The sequence below is a fragment of the Haliotis cracherodii genome, unplaced genomic scaffold, assembly GCF_022045235.1.
Source record: "Haliotis cracherodii isolate W230 unplaced genomic scaffold, xgHalCrac1.p SCAF_1, whole genome shotgun sequence".
NCBI lineage: Eukaryota > Metazoa > Mollusca > Gastropoda > Lepetellida > Haliotidae > Haliotis > Haliotis cracherodii.
This window is the reverse complement of record NW_027266264.1, coordinates 33521240-33541102: the sequence shown is the minus strand read 5'-3', so window position 1 is coordinate 33541102 and position 19863 is coordinate 33521240. Positions and strand designations below refer to the sequence as shown.

At 39.4% G+C, this 19863-nt stretch overlaps 1 protein-coding gene across 4 annotated transcripts in view; it reads left to right on the top strand.

Annotated features, from left to right (window-relative positions):
* LOC139476223 (ras-related protein Rab-32-like) overlaps positions 1-19863 on the top strand; it is a 41580-nt gene that overhangs the window by 8572 nt on the left and 13145 nt on the right. Inside the window, exon 2 of one of the 4 annotated variants that reach the window (XM_071259393.1) lies at positions 1650-1819. The exons of 1 other annotated variant lie outside the window; for it this stretch is intronic. In XM_071259393.1, coding sequence (XP_071115494.1) covers positions 1664-1819 — 156 coding nt within the window. In that variant the 5' untranslated portion in view covers positions 1650-1663. Of the gene's footprint in view, positions 1-1303; positions 1820-19863 lie in introns of those variants that run through there. 2 more of the 4 variants (XM_071259390.1, XM_071259391.1) reach the window with 2 other exon arrangements.

Sequence of the window (19863 nt, the reverse complement as noted above, 5' to 3'; positions counted from 1 at the left end):
GTTTGCTGTTAAAGTAATATTATTCCTGATATTAGCCAAATATTATGTCTGAGCTTACTCGGCTCTGCCTTCCTTAATCTGTGAGAGATGTTTCTGCTCCAATGACCACACCATGGGTGTAGGCTTATCACATGATCAGACTTTTCCCCTGTTTTTATACAAATGCTCATATTCTGAAATATGAACAGACGGGCCTCATGCAAGCCTTTCAGTGCACTTTACATATTGTTTACCTGGTCACAAGCGTCTCTGGGTAGGAGACTGATTGGCTTCTTACAACCGAGGCATATGTATAGTGTAATTTGATAAACACTGGCTTCTAAACTTATCAAGCTGGCTTATTGTATTTAGTAACTCATCTGTGAGAAAAACACTGAGCTTTCTCTTCAATTTGTGCACCCGTGAAGATCGGGGTTAGAATTGGTCTGAAGCAATCCATGCTTGTCATATGAGGTGACAGGGCTTGTCGTAAGAGGCAAGTAACAGGTTTGGTTTGAAATGTATGACAGAAATGTACTACAGTAATGTACTACAGAACTGTAGTACAGAAATGTACTACAGAATTGTACTAGAGAACTGTAGTACAGAAATATACTACAGAAATGTATGACAGTAATCTACTACAGAAATGTACTACAGTAATGTACTACAGAATTGTATGACAGTAATGTACTACAGAAATGTATGACATTAATGTACTACAGAAATGTACTACAGAATTGTATGACAGTAATGTACTACAGAAATGTATGACAGTAATGTACTACAGAATTGTATGACAGTAATGTACTACAGAAATGTACTACAGTAAAGTACTACAGAAATGTACTACAGAAATGTATGACAGTAATGTACGACAGAAATGTACTACAGTAAAGTACTACAGAAATGTACTACAGAAATGTATGACAGTAATGTACGACAGAAATGTACTACAGTAAAGTACTACAGAAATGTACTACAGAAATATATGACAGTAATGTACGACAGTAATGTACGACAGTAATTTACAACAGATATGTACCACATAAACATGTACATGTTTGGCTGCATCATCATTTTAATCCCTGATGAACACTGGTAACAGCATGTACAGCTTCCAGATTGTTCATGCTAAGGTAACGTCTGACCAACTTTCACACGCTTGATAGTTTTGCAAGGGGTTGTGATGTGAGTTAAGCTTTGATGTCGCACTGGCATTATTTCAGCCATATAGCGTCAAGCAAGGAGTTGCATAAGGGGGATGTTATAGTTATATAACATTATGTAGGGCAATAGTTGCAGGTTAAGTGTACTGATATCTCTGAGGTGTATTAATGATGTGTCAACTTGGTCTTCTTCACATCCACTAGTGTGGTCCAGATTAAAGTCCAATTAGTCAGGTGCTCTCACAGCCAGTGTGTTTAATTTGTTGCTGTGCCGGTTCAGGGGCAGTGAGTTTTTTGGTTGAGTGATTCAAACCAATCTCCCTGTGGTTTCTGATTGGCATAGGTGACAGCTGTCTGGGCTTCACATTTCATTCAGACCACTTGAATCCACAGGCTGGGACACTTCAATGGTGTAGCATGCGTGGCTTGATGATGGTAGTAATTTTTCTGTTTGCATCAATTGCTGGAGGTGGATTTTTACTTTGTGTGCTCCATGATTAGTATTGAACTGGAAGATGAATGGAAACTCAAGTCTGACGACGGAGAGTATGGAATATCAGCCAGAGCAGTCAGATGCATCGTCTCAGTATAAGATGGAGAAGGCAAGTTCTTCCACCTTAGATGATCTGGATGCCCAGTCCATAACACAACTTATTTCAGGAAAGAGCAGGGTGAGGGCAGTACCTCTATTTTGTAGCTCTAGAAAAACTTTTACTGGCTTATAGTAGCATGTAGGGCTGGGATGAGTCCAATTTTACTACCCGGGTAACCACACCCCTATTACCCGACCCTACCCGGGTACCCGCTGTTAGTGTCAAGAGATAGGTACAAAATGTCCGATTGGAAATAGTTTGACAATAGCCCTGGCAGAATGTATTTAGATACATGTATAAAATGATGTGGTCATGCATACACTGAAGTTGACTAAAGTTTTAGCTTTGTTCAAACATATATAAGTCAGAAGGAACGTGTTCGTTGTCATGAAGAAATGCAAACATTAGAGACTTAAAATAGTCGTGTAACCATGTAGTTTTATTGTGAATTTGTCATGAAACAATATATCACGTGACTAACCACGGGTCCGGGTAGTCCTGTGGGTACCCGGGTCCTACTCAGTACCCACCCGACCCAAGTACCCGAGTTACCCGTCCCAGCCCTAGTAGCATGGCAAGTATACATAGGCTATATTGTGCTTGTATAACAGATTTATTACAAGCATGGCAAGTATTGGGTATATTATACTAGCAGAAATGGCTCTGTCCTCTCTCTACTCTCTCATATACAAATGTATTTATCTGCACAAACTTAACATAGCCCTAGATAATTCTCTATGAATTCTTCCTTACTAACCAACCTTGTTTAGTTTCCATTGCATCTTGTCAATAAGTGATTAGCATGATTAGAGAATGTTACACAATGAATATGAATTCTCATTTTGTGATTTAATCTTTACAGCATATTCAGCACTTATGTCATTAGAACTGCTTAAGCACACAATAAGATCATCAGCCAAACATAGTATTACATCCTTTCATGGGGAGAGTAATTGAGGGCTGTGCTTGGTTGCATATGTCTCATGATTTCTCACTGAGATAGAGTCTTTAGCATGGGGGCCGGTCATCTAACTTTTCACCATTTAACAAGGAACTTTCATTGAAATAATTAAATGTTTGAACCAGAGTTGTGAACTGTACTGATAGATGTTCCTGTGTGGGTGGGATGGAGGGCTCCAGAGTTGTGAACTGTACTGGTAGATATTCCTGTGTGGGTGGGATGGAGGGCTCCAAAGTTGTGAACTGTACCGATAGATGTTCCTGTGTGGGTAGGATGGAGGGCTCCAGAGTTGTGAACTGTACCGATAGATGTTCCTGTGTGGGTGGGATGGAGGGCTCCAAAGTTGTGAACTGTACTGATAGATGTTCCTGTGTGGGTGGGATGGAGGGCTCCAGAGTTGTGAACTGTACCGATAGATGTTCCTGTGTGGGTGGGATGGAGGGCTCCAAAGTTGTGAACTGTACCGATAGATGTTCCTGTGTGGGTAGGATGGAGGGCTCCAGAGTTGTGAACTGTACCGATAGATGTTCCTGTGTGGGTGGGATGGAGGGCTCCAAAGTTGTGAACTGTACTGATAGATGTTCCTGTGTGGGTGGGATGGAGGGCTCCAGAGTTGTGAACTGTACCGATAGATGTTCCTGTGTTGGTAGGATGGAGGGCTCCAAAGTTGTGAACTGTACCGATAGATGTTCCTGTGTGGGTAGGATGGAGGGCTCCGAAGTTGTGAACTGTACTGGTAGATGTTTCTGTGTGGGTGGGATGGAGGGCTCCAAAGTTGTGAACTGTACTGATAGATGTTCCTGTGTGGGTAGGATGGAGGGCTCCAGAGTTGTGAACTGTACTGAAAGATGTTCCTGTGTGGGTGGGATGGAGGGCTCCAAAGTTGTGAACTGTACTGATAGATGTTCCTGTGTGGGTTGGATTGAGGGCTCCAGAGGTGTGAACTGTACTGATAGATGTTCCTGTGTGGGTAGGATGGAGGGCTCCAGAGTTGTGAACTGTACTGATAGATATTCCTGTGTGGGAGGGATTGAGGGCTCCAAAGTTGTGAACTGTACCGATAGATATTCCTGTGTGGGTAGGATGGAGGGCTCTCAGAGTTGTGAACTGTACCGATAGATGTTCCTGTGTTGGTAGGATGGAGGGCTCCAAAGTTGTGAACTGTACCGATAGATGTTCCTGTGTGCTATTGTAAATCATTTCTATTTGAACAGATGTTCTTGTCAACTACATATGTAAGTCAATATGTATTTGTTATTAATTCAGGTGATAAAAAACCCCACCATATATTGCACAAGCTTCCACATGTTCAACATATTAATTGTGATCAGTTGTAATCAGTTGTAACCAATTGGGATGTGTACCATACACTGTAATCGTCCTGAATATAATGAATGAATGATAAGTAGTGTTGGGAAAAGTAGGGAGAATTTTGGTTCAAGGGAGACAATAGGTTTTTAGGAAACATTTGATGTAGAACTATGTTGTGTGTTGATGAAAGTAGATACTTGTTCTCAGAAAGACAGTCAGGTGTACATTCACCTGTCATAAGTCATTCCCGTCAGTCAGGTCAGCTTACAGTCATGCACAGACTGCAGCTTACACATCTTTGAATCCCATTCAGAAGCTTGTGTGAGGAAGGACAAGTTTATATGAATAAACAGCTTCTTTTTTATATTAAAGGTGATGCTTCAGTGATTCTAACACCTTTATCAAGAAAATGTTTCATTTGATACTTTTGATGACTTTTTAAAATGTTTAGTCAATTTTGAACATGTTAAGACTTTTTAAATTTGTGTGTTTTATATCTCGCTGTGAACAGTGATTGAGAATAAGAGAACTGTCAATAAACGGCATAGAAGTAGAGTTATCACCATCAGTCAATGAAGGCTGTAAATCTGTTATATATGCAGGGAGCAGATTTCTTATGTGTCTACAAAATTGGTGAGGATGTTGTCAGCAAGGTTGTTTGTCTGGCCATCAATGCTGTGAATAATGCTGGAACTGTAGAAATCAGTAGTTGGAGTTTGGTGTGAATAGACCAGCTGTGACAAACCTCATAATTGTCAACTGCATTCCAAACCACCACCTTCCGTCCATATCAGTGAATGCAATGCACATGTACCACCACATTAAGTCCATGGAAGTTCATTACAGAAGTGTGAGGGAGTCAGAATATTTGTAGTAGTTGTCAGTGTATCAAAAAAACACACACAAGGTATTCCGAACGACAGTCATGCGCTTTATATCTGTATTCATACAATCTAGACCATCTATTAGCCATTCCAGAATGTTCTTTTGTTCTGTTTTTAATGTTTTGATCGAGTATATGTCAAAATATGTTTCGATGCATAGTCGCCAGTTTGAAACTCATGCCGTAAAGCTCGATTAAGCTGCCTTCTGATTGGCTATTGTCCACTTCTTGTTAGTCATTCCATTGGTCGGTCAAAGTTCGCAAAAGGTTGGTCTGACGTGACCCGTAATTGGATGTCCCCAAATCTTTAACGGTAGCGAGAACTAAGGTCTGATTTTAATGAGATTGGTTTATGAATCACCTTTAAATCATGATATTAGCTGAGAAAGTAACATGTCCTGTCCTACAGGTGTCACACATACAAACACATTTAAAACAAGCATATGCAAGTACATGCAAACAATTGCAAACACATGCAAGCACATGCAAACATATGCAAGCACATGCAAACAAGCACATGCAAACACATGCAAACAAGCACATGCAAACAAGCACATGCAAACAAGCACATGCAAACACATGCAAACAAGCATATGCAAACACATACAAGCACATGCAAACACATACAAGCACATGCAAGTACATGCAAACACATTCAAACACATGCAAACACATTCAAACACATCATGCAAACATATGCAAGGACATGCAAACAAGCACATGCAAGTACATGCAAACACATGCAAACAAGCATATGCAAACACATGCAAGCACATGCAAACAAGCACATGCAAGTACATGCAAACACATGCAAACAAGCATATGCAAACACATACAAGCACATGCAAGTACATGCAAACACATTCAAACACATGCAAACACATGCATGCAAGCACATGCAAACACATCATGCAAACATATGCAAGGACATGCAAACAAGCACATGCAAGTACATGCAAACACATGCAAACAAGCATATGCAAACACATGCAAGCACATGCAAACAAGCACATGCAAGTACATGCAAACACATGCAAACAAGCATATGCAAACACATACAAGCACATGCAAGTACATGCAAACACATTCAAACACATGCAAACACATGCATGCAAGCACATGCAAACACATCATGCAAACATATGCAAGGACATGCAAACAAGCACATGCAAGTACATGCAAACACATGCAAACAAGCATATGCAAACACATGCAAGCACATGCAAACAAGCACATGCAAGCACATGCGAACAAGCACATGCGAACACATCCAAGCACATGCAAGTACATGAAAACACATGCAAGCACATGCAGGTACCCAGGTAACACTGGTTACTTCTGACTGTAGGAGGAGAGGGAGAGGAGCTGGCTACCTGGTGTAGACTTATTGCGATCATTGTACTTGTGGTCCCTAGAGAAGGAGACAGAACCATGGTACCAGGGCACTGAAATGAGAACCTGGCGCCAGGTAGGCTGAGGTCATATCCTGCTTAACTCCCTTGCGAACCTTCAACAATCACATTCCTGACCTTGCCACAGAAATAGGGGATGGAAATACCTGCTTTTGTATCCCTTTTGACCAGACAGATCGTTTGTCTGAATTGCCTCCCTTGAATAATCTTTCCTCATGAATTTAAGCAGGTTTTAAACCTTCTGAAAATGACCTTTCCTGACCTTGCAACTGCCTCTTTTATTGACTAATTTCATTTTTTCTATTAACAACATGTCCATGTTCCTGATCCAAGAAAGACTACTTGTATCCTGAAAAACTACTGTTGTGAGTCAGGATGTAAATAAATAACTTCCCAGTAATGTGTAATTCACTTTTCCTTCTGTCACCTGATTTGCCTTACTATCTGTGTGCCTGACCTATGGTCTGTCACAACACGGTATTGACAATCCTTCACTAAATATGTGCCTTATCACCTAAGCTGGACAGCAAGCTACAACAATCAGATGTGCTGGTAGTGAATATGCCTAGCCATCTCAGGTGGGCAGAGGCTTTTTCTGTTTTATTCATTTTCATGCTTTATGAAGGAGGCTGCTCTTGATTTTACAGAAGTATAAACAGATAAACAAAACTAGACACATACATATGAACATGATAAATTATATTTGCTATGAATAAAATGACTATTTTGAACATTTTCTTTAGTATTTTGTTATGACATTTGCATTAATTCATATCAAATCAACCCTGACATTATTGACCAAAGAAAAATAATAAACCAAGAACAAATAAGTGGTCTGACCTTACTCATTTTACATAGCAGTGAAATGTCAGGGTGTGTGACTGATTGACATGTTAGTGCTGTGGTTTAGTTCTCTGTCTTCACCTCTCCACCAGCCTCATTATCTCCCCTTGACGTCCTTGGCAAGGTACAGTTATACTCCTATAGCCTACATGTACTATGACGGGGGGAATCTAGGTTGATGCTGATTAAAGAAGTTATACAGCATTTGAATGGAGACACAAATAAGCTTCTCATTCTGTGCCTGTGTGGGGCATCATGCAGGTCTGTGGAACTACACTGGGAGGCTGTAACAACCTGTCTGCCCTAGTTATTCCAAAGATACTGAGTGAGATGAGGTGAAATGGGGTTTAACGTTGTGTCCAAGATTATTGCACTTATATAGCGATTTATAGTGCTAGCCCACTAGCCCACTGAGAGTTTATCAGTTTAACATGAACACCCGACTCAGACACATTATACTGACTCCAAGCTGACCAGTCCTTGTTTTTGCCCCTTTAATGCCCAGCACCAGACAGGGTCGCAACAAGTACCATCTTTCTACGACTTTTGGTATGACGCAGCAGGGACCCAACCCCGGAGCAGGGTCTTTGATCATGTTGATAGACCTGAAATAGATGTTAGTGACAGAACAGGCTGCTGTGGGATGTAACTCAGAGTAACTGGGGTGCACGGGTGGCCCAGTCGTCTAAGGCGCCGCGATTTGCTGTGCAGAGTTGCGTCCCTTGGGCACGCCAGAAACCTATGATTGTGGGTTCGAATCCTGGTTCGCCCCAATTATGTTTCTAGGTTTGTCAGCACCATACCCGTGCTCGTGGGTTTCACCGAAGTTGTAAACGTCTGAGACCTGCATGACTTTGGGCTTTCCACCCACATTAAGCTGACACGCCGTGATATAACTGGAATAATGTTAAAAGCAGCGTTAAACCCAACTCAGTCAGTCAGTCAGTCAGTCAGAGTAACTGATTCTTCCACAATACAAAAAAATACATATAACAGACTTGGCTTGGTGCCTTGGTTCATTCCATGAACATGACAACTTGAATCATTGTTTGTAATATCAATCACTTGATTGTCTGGTCAAGAATCTGGTCGATTATTTCCAGGCCTCTGTCATGTAGCTGGAATACTGCTGAGTGCGTTTAACAACAATCAAAACAGATAGCAGTTTTGTGGAGTCTACCTTTACACAATATTATACTAGCTGCGATTGATTTGTGTGCTGTAGTTTTATGATGTGTTAGACTTAAATTGGAGTCAGACATGAAACCCATGTTGGCCTGATACGTGAATCACTAATTGAAACAACAATCTGATTTCTCAAATGTAACCCCTCAAGTAACCTATGCTGGTTGTAAGAGGTGGCCGAAAGGATCTCGTGGTCAGACTCGGGGACTTGGTTGATTGCTTGTCATTGAGAACCCTTCATGAGGATGTGGCTTGCTGCTCATTATGTCAATCCCTGGATTGTCTGATCCAGATTTGATTATTTACAGGCTGCAGTCATTGAACTGGAATATTGCTGAGAGCGGCGTAAAACAACAAACACACGCACACACATTCTGAAATGTATTTATTGTGACTGATTAAAACTTCAAATCGGGGAATGATACACATTTTGCGAGCCCATCGCTTACTTTTTTAAACAGTCTTAAACATGTAGAACTCTTTATGGAGGGGAGTGTTATGTGTCTACATTGTGTCAGATTTGGGTGTGGCGGTATATTAAGTATAAAACTGCATGCAGGGTCAAATAATGTAACCACAATTACATGGCTTAGTGGAGGGGATTCATGGGAGTGGTGTAGCATTGCGAAGCTAAACTATTCAGTGTGTAACTAAAAGGGACATTATGAAATACCATCCTTTCTTTGTCATAGCATTGTGACAGAATTTTGTGTACTTGTCATGGTTAGGGTATGTTGGGTTGTGATAGTGACAGTAAATGGGAATATCCCTTCGCCACAATATGAGCCTGGGCAGAATGGACAATATGCTTCATTGTATATCAGTTTATGTAACTGTAGCTTTTGAGTAAATCTCCAGTGTGGCAGACAGTTGACATGGTTCGGTACACATTGACTTTCCGAGATTATAATATCAATCAGATATCACAATGGTTAAATGTCATGCATGGCATAGTGTCTTGAGATGTGTTTCAGCCTCAGCAGATAAGCATATTGACATGCTGATTTCTATTCCAACCAAAAAGTCTCTGTATAGTCTGTTCTGCATCAGCATTGACAGTCTCAGTTAGAAAGAGTCGCTTTTATATAATTTATTATACACAATAACTGAAATATGGATAGGAATGCCACAAAGGTTTATAGGAGCAGTGGGGTAGCCCAGAGGGTAAAGCATTTGCTGATCACACCAAGGACAAGGGTTTATTTCCCCAGAAGAGTCTTTAAAATTCAGTCCTCATGCCATCAACACTGGTTTACCTGTTAACCTAACTTTCAGGCTTCTGTGATAGGGTTGACAAGACCATAAGAGCAGAAGTGTTTTCATGCACTGACCTTGCACTGACCTTGCACTGACCCTGCACTGACCCTTCTTTCATTTCTATCACTGCAACAAGTAATTCATGAGTATATGCTGATTCAGCAGTAAATGGTACGGTCTAGTAGCACCCATCTCCTTGCACATGGCAACATCATCAACATTTATAGTCAAGTTAGTGTTTTGTTAATTGATTATCTGAAATTGTATCATAATCTGGGATACAATGGACATGATGGACAAACACAAGTTTATCAAGATATCCATGATTAAGCCAGTGAAGTGCCATTATTCATGATATAAGACCATAGTGCCTATTTAAATGACTAGGATCGTAAGCATGGCCAAATTACAACAGATTAAGCGATATAGCAAGTTAAAGTTTTCATTGCTATATTTTGCAGGAAATGGTGGGAAATAATCTTTGTATTCCAGAAAATATGTAAAAAAGAAGTGTCCAACTGAACATTTTCAAGAGCTGTGAAATCAAAGCCGTAACATGATGACATATTGACCATGTTTACGGTTCCTGTTGATATAGGGCAAGGTTGAAGCAACTTATCATAGTACTATTTACCAAACAACAAACAACCAAAACCATGAAGTTGACCAAGCTTACGTGGGGTTGTAGGGAGTGTGGCTCTTCCATTACTGGTCTGCAGTGATTCAATAAACAACTCAGCTGTGTGCACAGATGTTGCACACATATCTGTCTCTCGCCATACGGTGATATTGTCAGTAAACATTTACTGTTTTCATCATGTTCATTAGATGTATAGAAATATAACACTGGGAGCAATGTTCAGCATAATGTATAATTGTATATCATGTGTACCTTTTGTGCTATCCAGATCAATGGGACGTTTGTCCTCATCTGCATGGTATGTGATATCAAATACAATGAAATATGATTAGCTGGATATTGAAATAGGGTGATCACATGATATTAATATTAAAATGAAAAAAATGAGGAAGTTGATGCATATACACATTAACACAAAGAACATGTTGGAATGTATATGGTGAGGTACTTCATGGAGGGACTATTGTTGCTGTGTTCTGACAGTGTCAAATTTAAATATTAGGATTAATTATGTGATCATCAAACATATTTAATGCTGATATGCATCTGTGGATATTTGGCATCTTCCCGAGTCAAGGGAGTTAACTGACTGTAGAAGTCCAGTTTCCACCCTTGCCAAACTAGGCTGGAATTTCTTGGCTTGATTGTTGCAACAAAAGTGGCTATTACAAGTTATGTCCCTTCTATTTACCAATCTGATTCCACCTCTCACATCACTTGCATTTGCTTCAAACAAAATGGCCCATTTCTGGTGTCCCCCGCCGTGATATTGCTGGAATATTGCTAGCGGCGTAAAACCATATTCACTCACTCACTCAAACAAAATGGCACCCAGTCAATTCAGACCAAAATCTGCACATTGAAATCCATGTTGATTACGAACCGGGTGTCTAGTTCTTTGAGCAATTTGGATTGGTCTAAGCATAGACTCGTTAGTTCAGCCAAAATGTATCTTCAGAATTCCAGGCTAGTTCGGCAAAGGTTGAAACTGGACTTTGATGGTCAGTTAACTCTATGGCCTTGGGAAGATGAGATTTAGGGGTAGAATACCATTGGTCTCTTCTACCCCATGCTTGTTATCAGAGCTGACAATGAGGATTACCCGGTAGGTGGTTACAAGGAGTGATCTTGCATTGACCGCTGACCGAGCTAGATTGACCAGACTACAAGTTAGTTTCTGTTTTGCCCAAGGGCACTTCATATTAACTGATGACCTTTCCATGCCCATGTTTTACAAACCAGCTGGAGACAAGGCCACAAACAGTAAAGTGAGACAAACGTATTCAGTTATTGTTGTTTGTGTGACCAGTGTCATTTTTATCATGTTGATGAAGTAGAAAAAGAAAGATTTGACAGAAAGACAAATAGCAAACTTATGAAATACATGGCATAGGGATACCCAATGACTACAGTACTTGTATTTTGGAAACATTAGATGCTATTTTGATTTTTAAAGTACAAATAATTACAATATTTACAACTCATGTGTAATTGGAATCAACAAGAATGGAGTTTTTACTTATTAGGAGTGCACAAAACAGGGACCCTAGATTCAAATACTTCAGACGAACAGACAAATTTATTCAGTGTTAAAGGCCATCAGCCCACAATAAAATTGGGAGGTTTTACTTATTAGGAGTGCACAAAACAGGGGACCCTAGATTCGAATACTACAGACGAACAGACAAACAAATTTATTCAGTGTTAAAGGCCATCAACCCACAATACAATAATATAAATATTTAAAGATTCTGCATACAGGGGTATTATTATTAAATAACTGTTTTCTCATTTCTCATTGTTAACATTTTAGTTAAGAATAGACCAATGTTAAATACATTTATCATACTTCCATGTCAGAATGTTGAGATCTGATTGGTCCATGTGATCTTGATTAGATATTGTGTAATCTGCCCTGGTGGGTAATAAATTTCTCAACGGGGGAATAAATCCCTTATACCCCGCCACGAGCAATACAGGCTGCACATTAGGGCTTCAACGAGTACTCGAGTACTCGGGGCCTGGTCGGTTTTAGTGGGACTCGAGTCCGTTATCAAGGACTCGAGTACTCGATAAGGGGAGATCACTCTGTTTTAATATTGTTTGAATAATGTATTCTTTGTACAGTTTGGTACAGTTCGAAAACGTGACCAACTCATGAATGAATGAACTTATAGTACTACATTTCCATATTTAGCGGCCTTAGTCTTGCAGCCCAGCAGCTGTGTATACGTGTATGTCACGTGATGCACATTATAGATTTTCTTCCTGCGAATTATTGTTCGTGCTTGTTGGCAGGTGTCGAATGAAACACTGATTGGTTTGTGTTCAATATGTATTGTAGTGTATTTGTAGAAGTGACGTAATGTTTTTGATGGTCGTGATTAAGATCACAGTTACAAGCAAACATTAACACTGAACACTTCCATACACTTTGACAGATATTAAGTTCCTTGGACGCTTTCTATTTACATTTCAGACTTTTCAGTGCAGTTCAATTATACTTTTAACACGTGTTAATACTTTTAGATGGCAGTTTTGATCTAATGAACCAATATTCTTAAAGGACATCCTAAGTTTCACCCCTCGGGTACTCTAGTCCAAAAATTTGGACTCGTGGAAGCCCTACGGCACATGCATTTCTGAGAGACAGAATAAATCCTTTATATATACTCCGCTTCAAAGCAAAAAGCCGCACACTTTTTCGAGCCAATGGATGTCACGTGAAATAGCGCAAGCTAACCTCAGCTCAACCTAACAGCAGTTTTCTATCAATCTGGAATTCATTTGAATTATTTTACAATGTCATATTAAAACATGTTGGTAAGATAAATTCGTTGTAGCAGGATCACGAGGGGTAAAAGGGGTTTTATGCATCCAGTGTTAGGTTGAATACCACAAGCCTTGTTAGGTTTCATACCACAAACCCCAGGCTGGACACACAATACCCCATTTACCCCTCATAATCCTGCTACAACGTATCTTGTAGCAAATCTCTGTAGATTTCATAAGGTGGATATATTTTTCAGTTGGATAATTTGTATGATATGGATGTTCATCATCCAAAACTGGCTCCCACAGGAGATACCGCTGGGATGAGATTCTCTATATATATTGCTTTCTGAACTGGGAGAAGTGTCCACTTAGCCTCATCACATGTACTATAGAAGACCTCAAGGATCCCAGAATTGCCCTAATTTGAATCATTAATGTTAGACATGCATACCAATGGTAGGCAGACAATGTGTGAGGGGAGGGGATGATGATAGTACAATAATCACTCGAGCTGCATAGACACACATCATATTATAGCATCACAATAGTCAGGTCAAATTACAATACTTAGCATGACATGGAAGAAAGGATAGTCTGATGATGTGTAAACAAAAATATACTTGGTCAACATGTCCAGAGTCCATGCTTTTTGTTGAAATCTATAAAACATTATGACAAAGAGCTGAACGCTGTAAACCACTGTATGCACTGAAATTAAGAGTGAGTCACACTATGACTGTGATACTGTGTAACATGTTTGTATTGATACACAAAACCTATGATGTGACATCAGCAATTATGAAGGGAACTATATCTCCCTTCTATTATGATATATACTACTCAAAAGTTAAGGATAGTATAATTCTATCATATTACTATTGTTGATATGTCTTGGTGACAGATTAACTAGTAATATGAAAGAATGGGTTGTCCTTAACTTCTTTTGTGTATTATATATCCTTGAATCTTTGCCACCATACTTTGTTTCGAACTGTATTAGAAACATGTCGCTCACAACAGCCATTCGGTGAAAATGCCCTTGTGAATATGAGAAATCCTGTGCAAAGTTCACGATAAGAGGGATAGAAATTTGTGATGTCAATTCTGAAACAAATCTGGGGTAGCAGATGTGTTCAGGGTATATATCATAATAGGATATAGATATGATACACCTGATAATTGAGGGGGGTGATACGATGGCTGTAGCCAACCTTGACATATCATGACTTGATATTTGTATCCAGTTGTTGTTGTTGTTGTTATGGTTATGTGTTGAGGTAACAGGCAAATAACGATAGGTATTGTACCTGCTGACAATGGTGACCGATTAAAGTCACAGTGATAAAGAGGGTAGTTTGGGGTGGCTTATCAGCATTGGATTATCTGTTGGACAGATTATCCTAAAACCTGTAGACACATGTACAGAATCTTTACTGTTACACCAGTTGAGTGAGGATTTCAGTAGTCATGGTAAGTGTTTTAGTGCCCTCTTATGTTTATATTTCCCGTTTCAATAGATAATTTTTATAGTATTACCATGATTACAGATCTCAATGTCAACTCTTGTTTGATTAATATGTACATATGTGTTGTTTTACACTGCAGTCTGAGCTATTCCAGCTATGTGATGGTTCAACCTGTACATGATCAAGTCAGGGAGACCAGTAGTTGATGCCCCGCCTGTGGTGACACATGACCAGGTCACACGCTGTAGTGTAATATCACTGGTAGTTATCTCATCACTGACTCACCCTGGAAGATGTTTGTAAGATCTACTGCATTGAGGGTGGTGGTGACTGTAATACTGATGATGGTGTCGATGGATGATGGTGGTCCTGTTGATGATGATGTGGATGTTGGTGGTCCTGTTGATGATGGTGCCTATGGTGGTGGTCCTGTTGATGATAGTGTCTAAGGTGATGGTCCTGTTGTTGATGATGTGGATGTTGGTGGTCCTGCTGATGATGGTGTCTATGATGGTGGTGGTCCTGTTGATGATGGTGTTGATGATGGTGGTGGTCCTGTTGATGATGGTGTTGATGATGGTGGTGGTCCTGTTGATGATGGTGTCTGTGGTGGTCCAGTTGATGATGGTGTCGATGATGGTGGTGGTCCTGTTGATGATGGTGTCTATGGTGGTCCTGTTGATGATGGTGTCTATGATGGTGGTGGTCCTGTTGATGATGGTGTCGATGATGGTGGTGGTCCTGTTGATGATGATGTCTATGGTGGTCCTGTTGATGATGGTGTCGATGATGGTGGTGGTCATGTTGATTATGATGTCTATGTTGGTGGTCCTGTTGATGATGGTGTCGATGATGGTGGTGGTCCTGTTGATGATGGTGTCTGTGGTGGTCCTGTTGATGATGGTGTCTATGGTGGTGGTCCTATTGATGATGGAGTCGATGTTGGTGGTCCTGTTGATTGTGTCGATGATGATGGTAATGGTGTCGAGGTCACACAAATGTTGACACTGATCAAATTTGGATCAAGTAAAAAGTCAGGTGTCTGAATAATCATACACCAATTTGGTGTCCAAAGTGAAAACAATGTGGATACGGTAGGCAGACTTGCTCAAGGATCATCAGGAAAATGGTTATTTGAAAGTCATTAGTTGTCAAGGAGAATATTTGCTAAGTATGGGGTCAGTATGGTGATACGACGGTGAGGAGGGAAGTGATGATCGTGTCATAGCGACTGATTTACAACACCCATTGTCTGAAGAACATTTAATGGCAAAGGCTCATTACCCTGGAGCCATGACATCTATATATGCCTTGAAACACTTAATTGCTGTTATTTATAAGATGCTAATCCTAATTGTTTATCCCCATCTTTGTGTACATCGACTGTCTAGCCATCCATTTAGTATAGGGCACAACCAATCGTGTATCAACCAATCAGATTCCTTTTTATTGTTCAATTTTTTGTTAAATACATACTGTAGCAAAGTTTTAGGAGAGAAGGGGTTTGACTCTCTTACCAAGCAGACCTCTCTCCCATGGCCCAGAGTGTTGTACTGACTCTCTGTGGCACCCTCAGTTATTTTCTAAGTATATTGTAAATTGTTAATTGTTCTTGTAAATAAAATTGTGATTAGTCTCCTGTGACTCCGGCTCTTTGCTGACTAATTCCCCAAGAAAACCAGCACACCATTTGGAAGGTATTGTTCACCCAGAACAGTTCCATGATAATCGCCTTTATCAGTGTCCCAGGAGAGCTTCAGATCTAAAAACCTTAACATTTTCATGCAGATGTTTATTTTTTTTAATTTATGGAATAACTTATGTTAAAACAAACTAATCAATCACAATGAAGGAAGTGAACATCTAAATGCTAAATATTTTTCAGCTACAACAGTTTCAAAGAAAATTCCTACTCTGCTGTTAATGTAACATTGGTTGAAGGGAAATAGTTCAGGGTGTCTGTGTGCCATGATAATTACAACAACGTAACGAAAGTAGCCATTTCATGCATTACTTCCCCCATCATTTCTATTGCTGGACCAAGCTATTAAGGTCTGTCAGAACTGAGGAAGTTGACCGGGACAGTACTCAGGAAGACTGGTGGTAACGGCTGCTTTATGATATCATATATCGTGGTTGATATATTATCCTCTCAACATGGGAAGTAGTCTGGCATATGACCTCAAAATTTACTTTCAGAACTGCTTGTTATGTTCTGAGTTCCTGACCATTAGTGGGATACCCCACAGCACCTACAGCCACATCCCACATCCAACATCCAACATCCAACATCTACATCCTACATCTACATCCTACATTTACATCCAACATCTACATACTACATCTACATCCTACATTTACATCCTACATCTACATCCTACATCTACATCCTACATTTACATCCTACATCTACATCCTACATTTACATACTACATCTACATACTACATCTACATCCTACATCTACATCCTAATTTACATCCTACATCCTACATCTACATCCTACATTTACATACTACATCTACATCCTACATCTACATCCTACATCTACATCCTAATTTACATCCTACATCTACATCTACATCCTACATTTACATCCTACATCTACATCCTACATTAACATCCTACATCTACATCCTACATTTACATCCTACATCTACATCCTACATTTACATCCTACATCTACATCCTACATCTACATCCTACATCTACATCCTACTTCTACATCCTACATTTACATCCTACATCTACATCCTACATTTAAATCCTACATCTACATCCTACATCTACATCCTACATCTACATCCTACATTTACATCCTACATCTACATCCTACATCTACATCCTACATCTACATCCTACATTTACATCCTACATCTACATCCTACATTTACATCCTACATCTACATCCTACATTTACATCCTACATCTACATCCTACATCTACATCCTACATTTACATCCTACATCTACATCCTACATTTACATCCTACATCTACATCCTACATCTACATCCTACATCTACATCCTACATTTACATCCTACATCTACATCCTACATTTACATCCTACATCTACATCCTACATCTACATCTACATCCTACATTTACATCCTACATTTACATCCTACATCTACATCCTACATCTACATCCAACATCTACATCCTACATTTACATCCTACATCTACATCCTACATCTACATCCTACATCTACATCCTACATCTACATCCTACATTTACATCCTACATCTACATCCTACATCTACATCCAACATCTACATCCTACATTTACATCCTACATCTACATCCTACATCTACATCCTACATCTACATCCTACATCTACATCCTACATCTACATCCCACATCTACATCCCACATTTACATCCTACATCTACATCCTACATCTACATCCTACATCTACATCCTACATCTACATCCTACATTTACATCCTACATCTACATCCAACATCTACATCCTACATCTACATACTACATCTACATCCTACATCTACATACTACATCTACATCCTACATCTACATCTACATCCTACATCTACATCCAACATCTACATACTACATTTACATCCTACATCTACATACTACATCTACATCCCACATCTACATCCTACATCTACATCCCACATCTACATCCCACATTTACATCCTACATCTACATCCTACATCTACATCCTACATCTACATCCTACATCTACATCCAACATCTACATACTACATCTACATACATTTACATCCTACATCTACATACTACATCTACATCCTACATCTACATCCTACATCTACATCCTACATCTACATCCAACATCTACATCCTACATCTACATACTAAATCTACATACTACATTTACATCCTACATCTACATCCTACATCTACATCCTACATCTACATACTACATCTACATCCCACATCTACATCCTACATCTACATCCTACATCTACATACTACATCTACATCCTACATTTACATCCTACATCTACATCCTACATTTACATCCTACATCTACATCCTACATCTACATCCTACATCTACATCCTACATCTACATCTACATCTACATCCTACATTTACATCCTACATCTACATCCTACATTTACATCCTACATCTACATCCTACATCTACATCCAACATCTACATCCTACATTTACATCCTACATCTACATCCTACATCTACATCCTACATCTACATCCTACATCTACATCCTACATCTACATCCTACATTTACATCCTACATCTACATCCTACATCTACATCCAACATCTACATCCTACATCTACATCCCACATCTACATCCCACATTTACATCCTACATCTACATCCTACATCTACATCCTACATCTACATCCTACATCTACATCCTACATCTACATCCTACATTTACATCCTACATCTACATCCAACATCTACATCCTACATCTACATACTACATCTACATCCTACATCTACATACTACATCTACATCCTACATCTACATCCTACATCTACATCCAACATCTACATACTACATTTACATCCTACATCTACATACTACATCTACATCCCACATCTACATCCTACATCTACATCCCACATCTACATCCCACATTTACATCCTACATCTACATCCTACATCTACATCCTACATCTACATCCAACATCTACATACTACATCTACATACTACATTTACATCCTACATCTACATACTACATCTACATCCTACATCTACATTATACATCTACATCCTACATCTACATCCTACATCTACATCCAACATCTACATACTACATCTACATCCCACATCTACATCCTACATCTACATCCTACATCTACATACTACATCTACATCCTACATCTACATCCTACATCTACATCCTACATCTACATCCTACATCTACATCTACATCCTACATCTACATACTACATCTACATCCTACATCTACATACTACATCTACATCCTACATCTACATACTACATCTACATCCTACATCTACATCCTACATTTACATCCTACATTTACATCCTACATCTACATACTACATCTACATCCTACATCTACATCCAACATCTACATACTACATCTACATACTACATTTACATCCTACATCTACATACTACATCTACATCCTACATCTACATCCTACATCTACATCCTACATCTACATCCAACATCTACATCCTACATCTACATACTAAATCTACATACTACATTTACATCCTACATCTACATCCTACATCTACATCCTACATCTACATACTACATCTACATCCCACATCTACATCCTACATCTACATCCTACATCTACATACTACATCTACATCCTACATTTACATCCTACATTTACATCCTACATCTACATCCAACATCTACATCCTACATCTACATCCTACATCTAC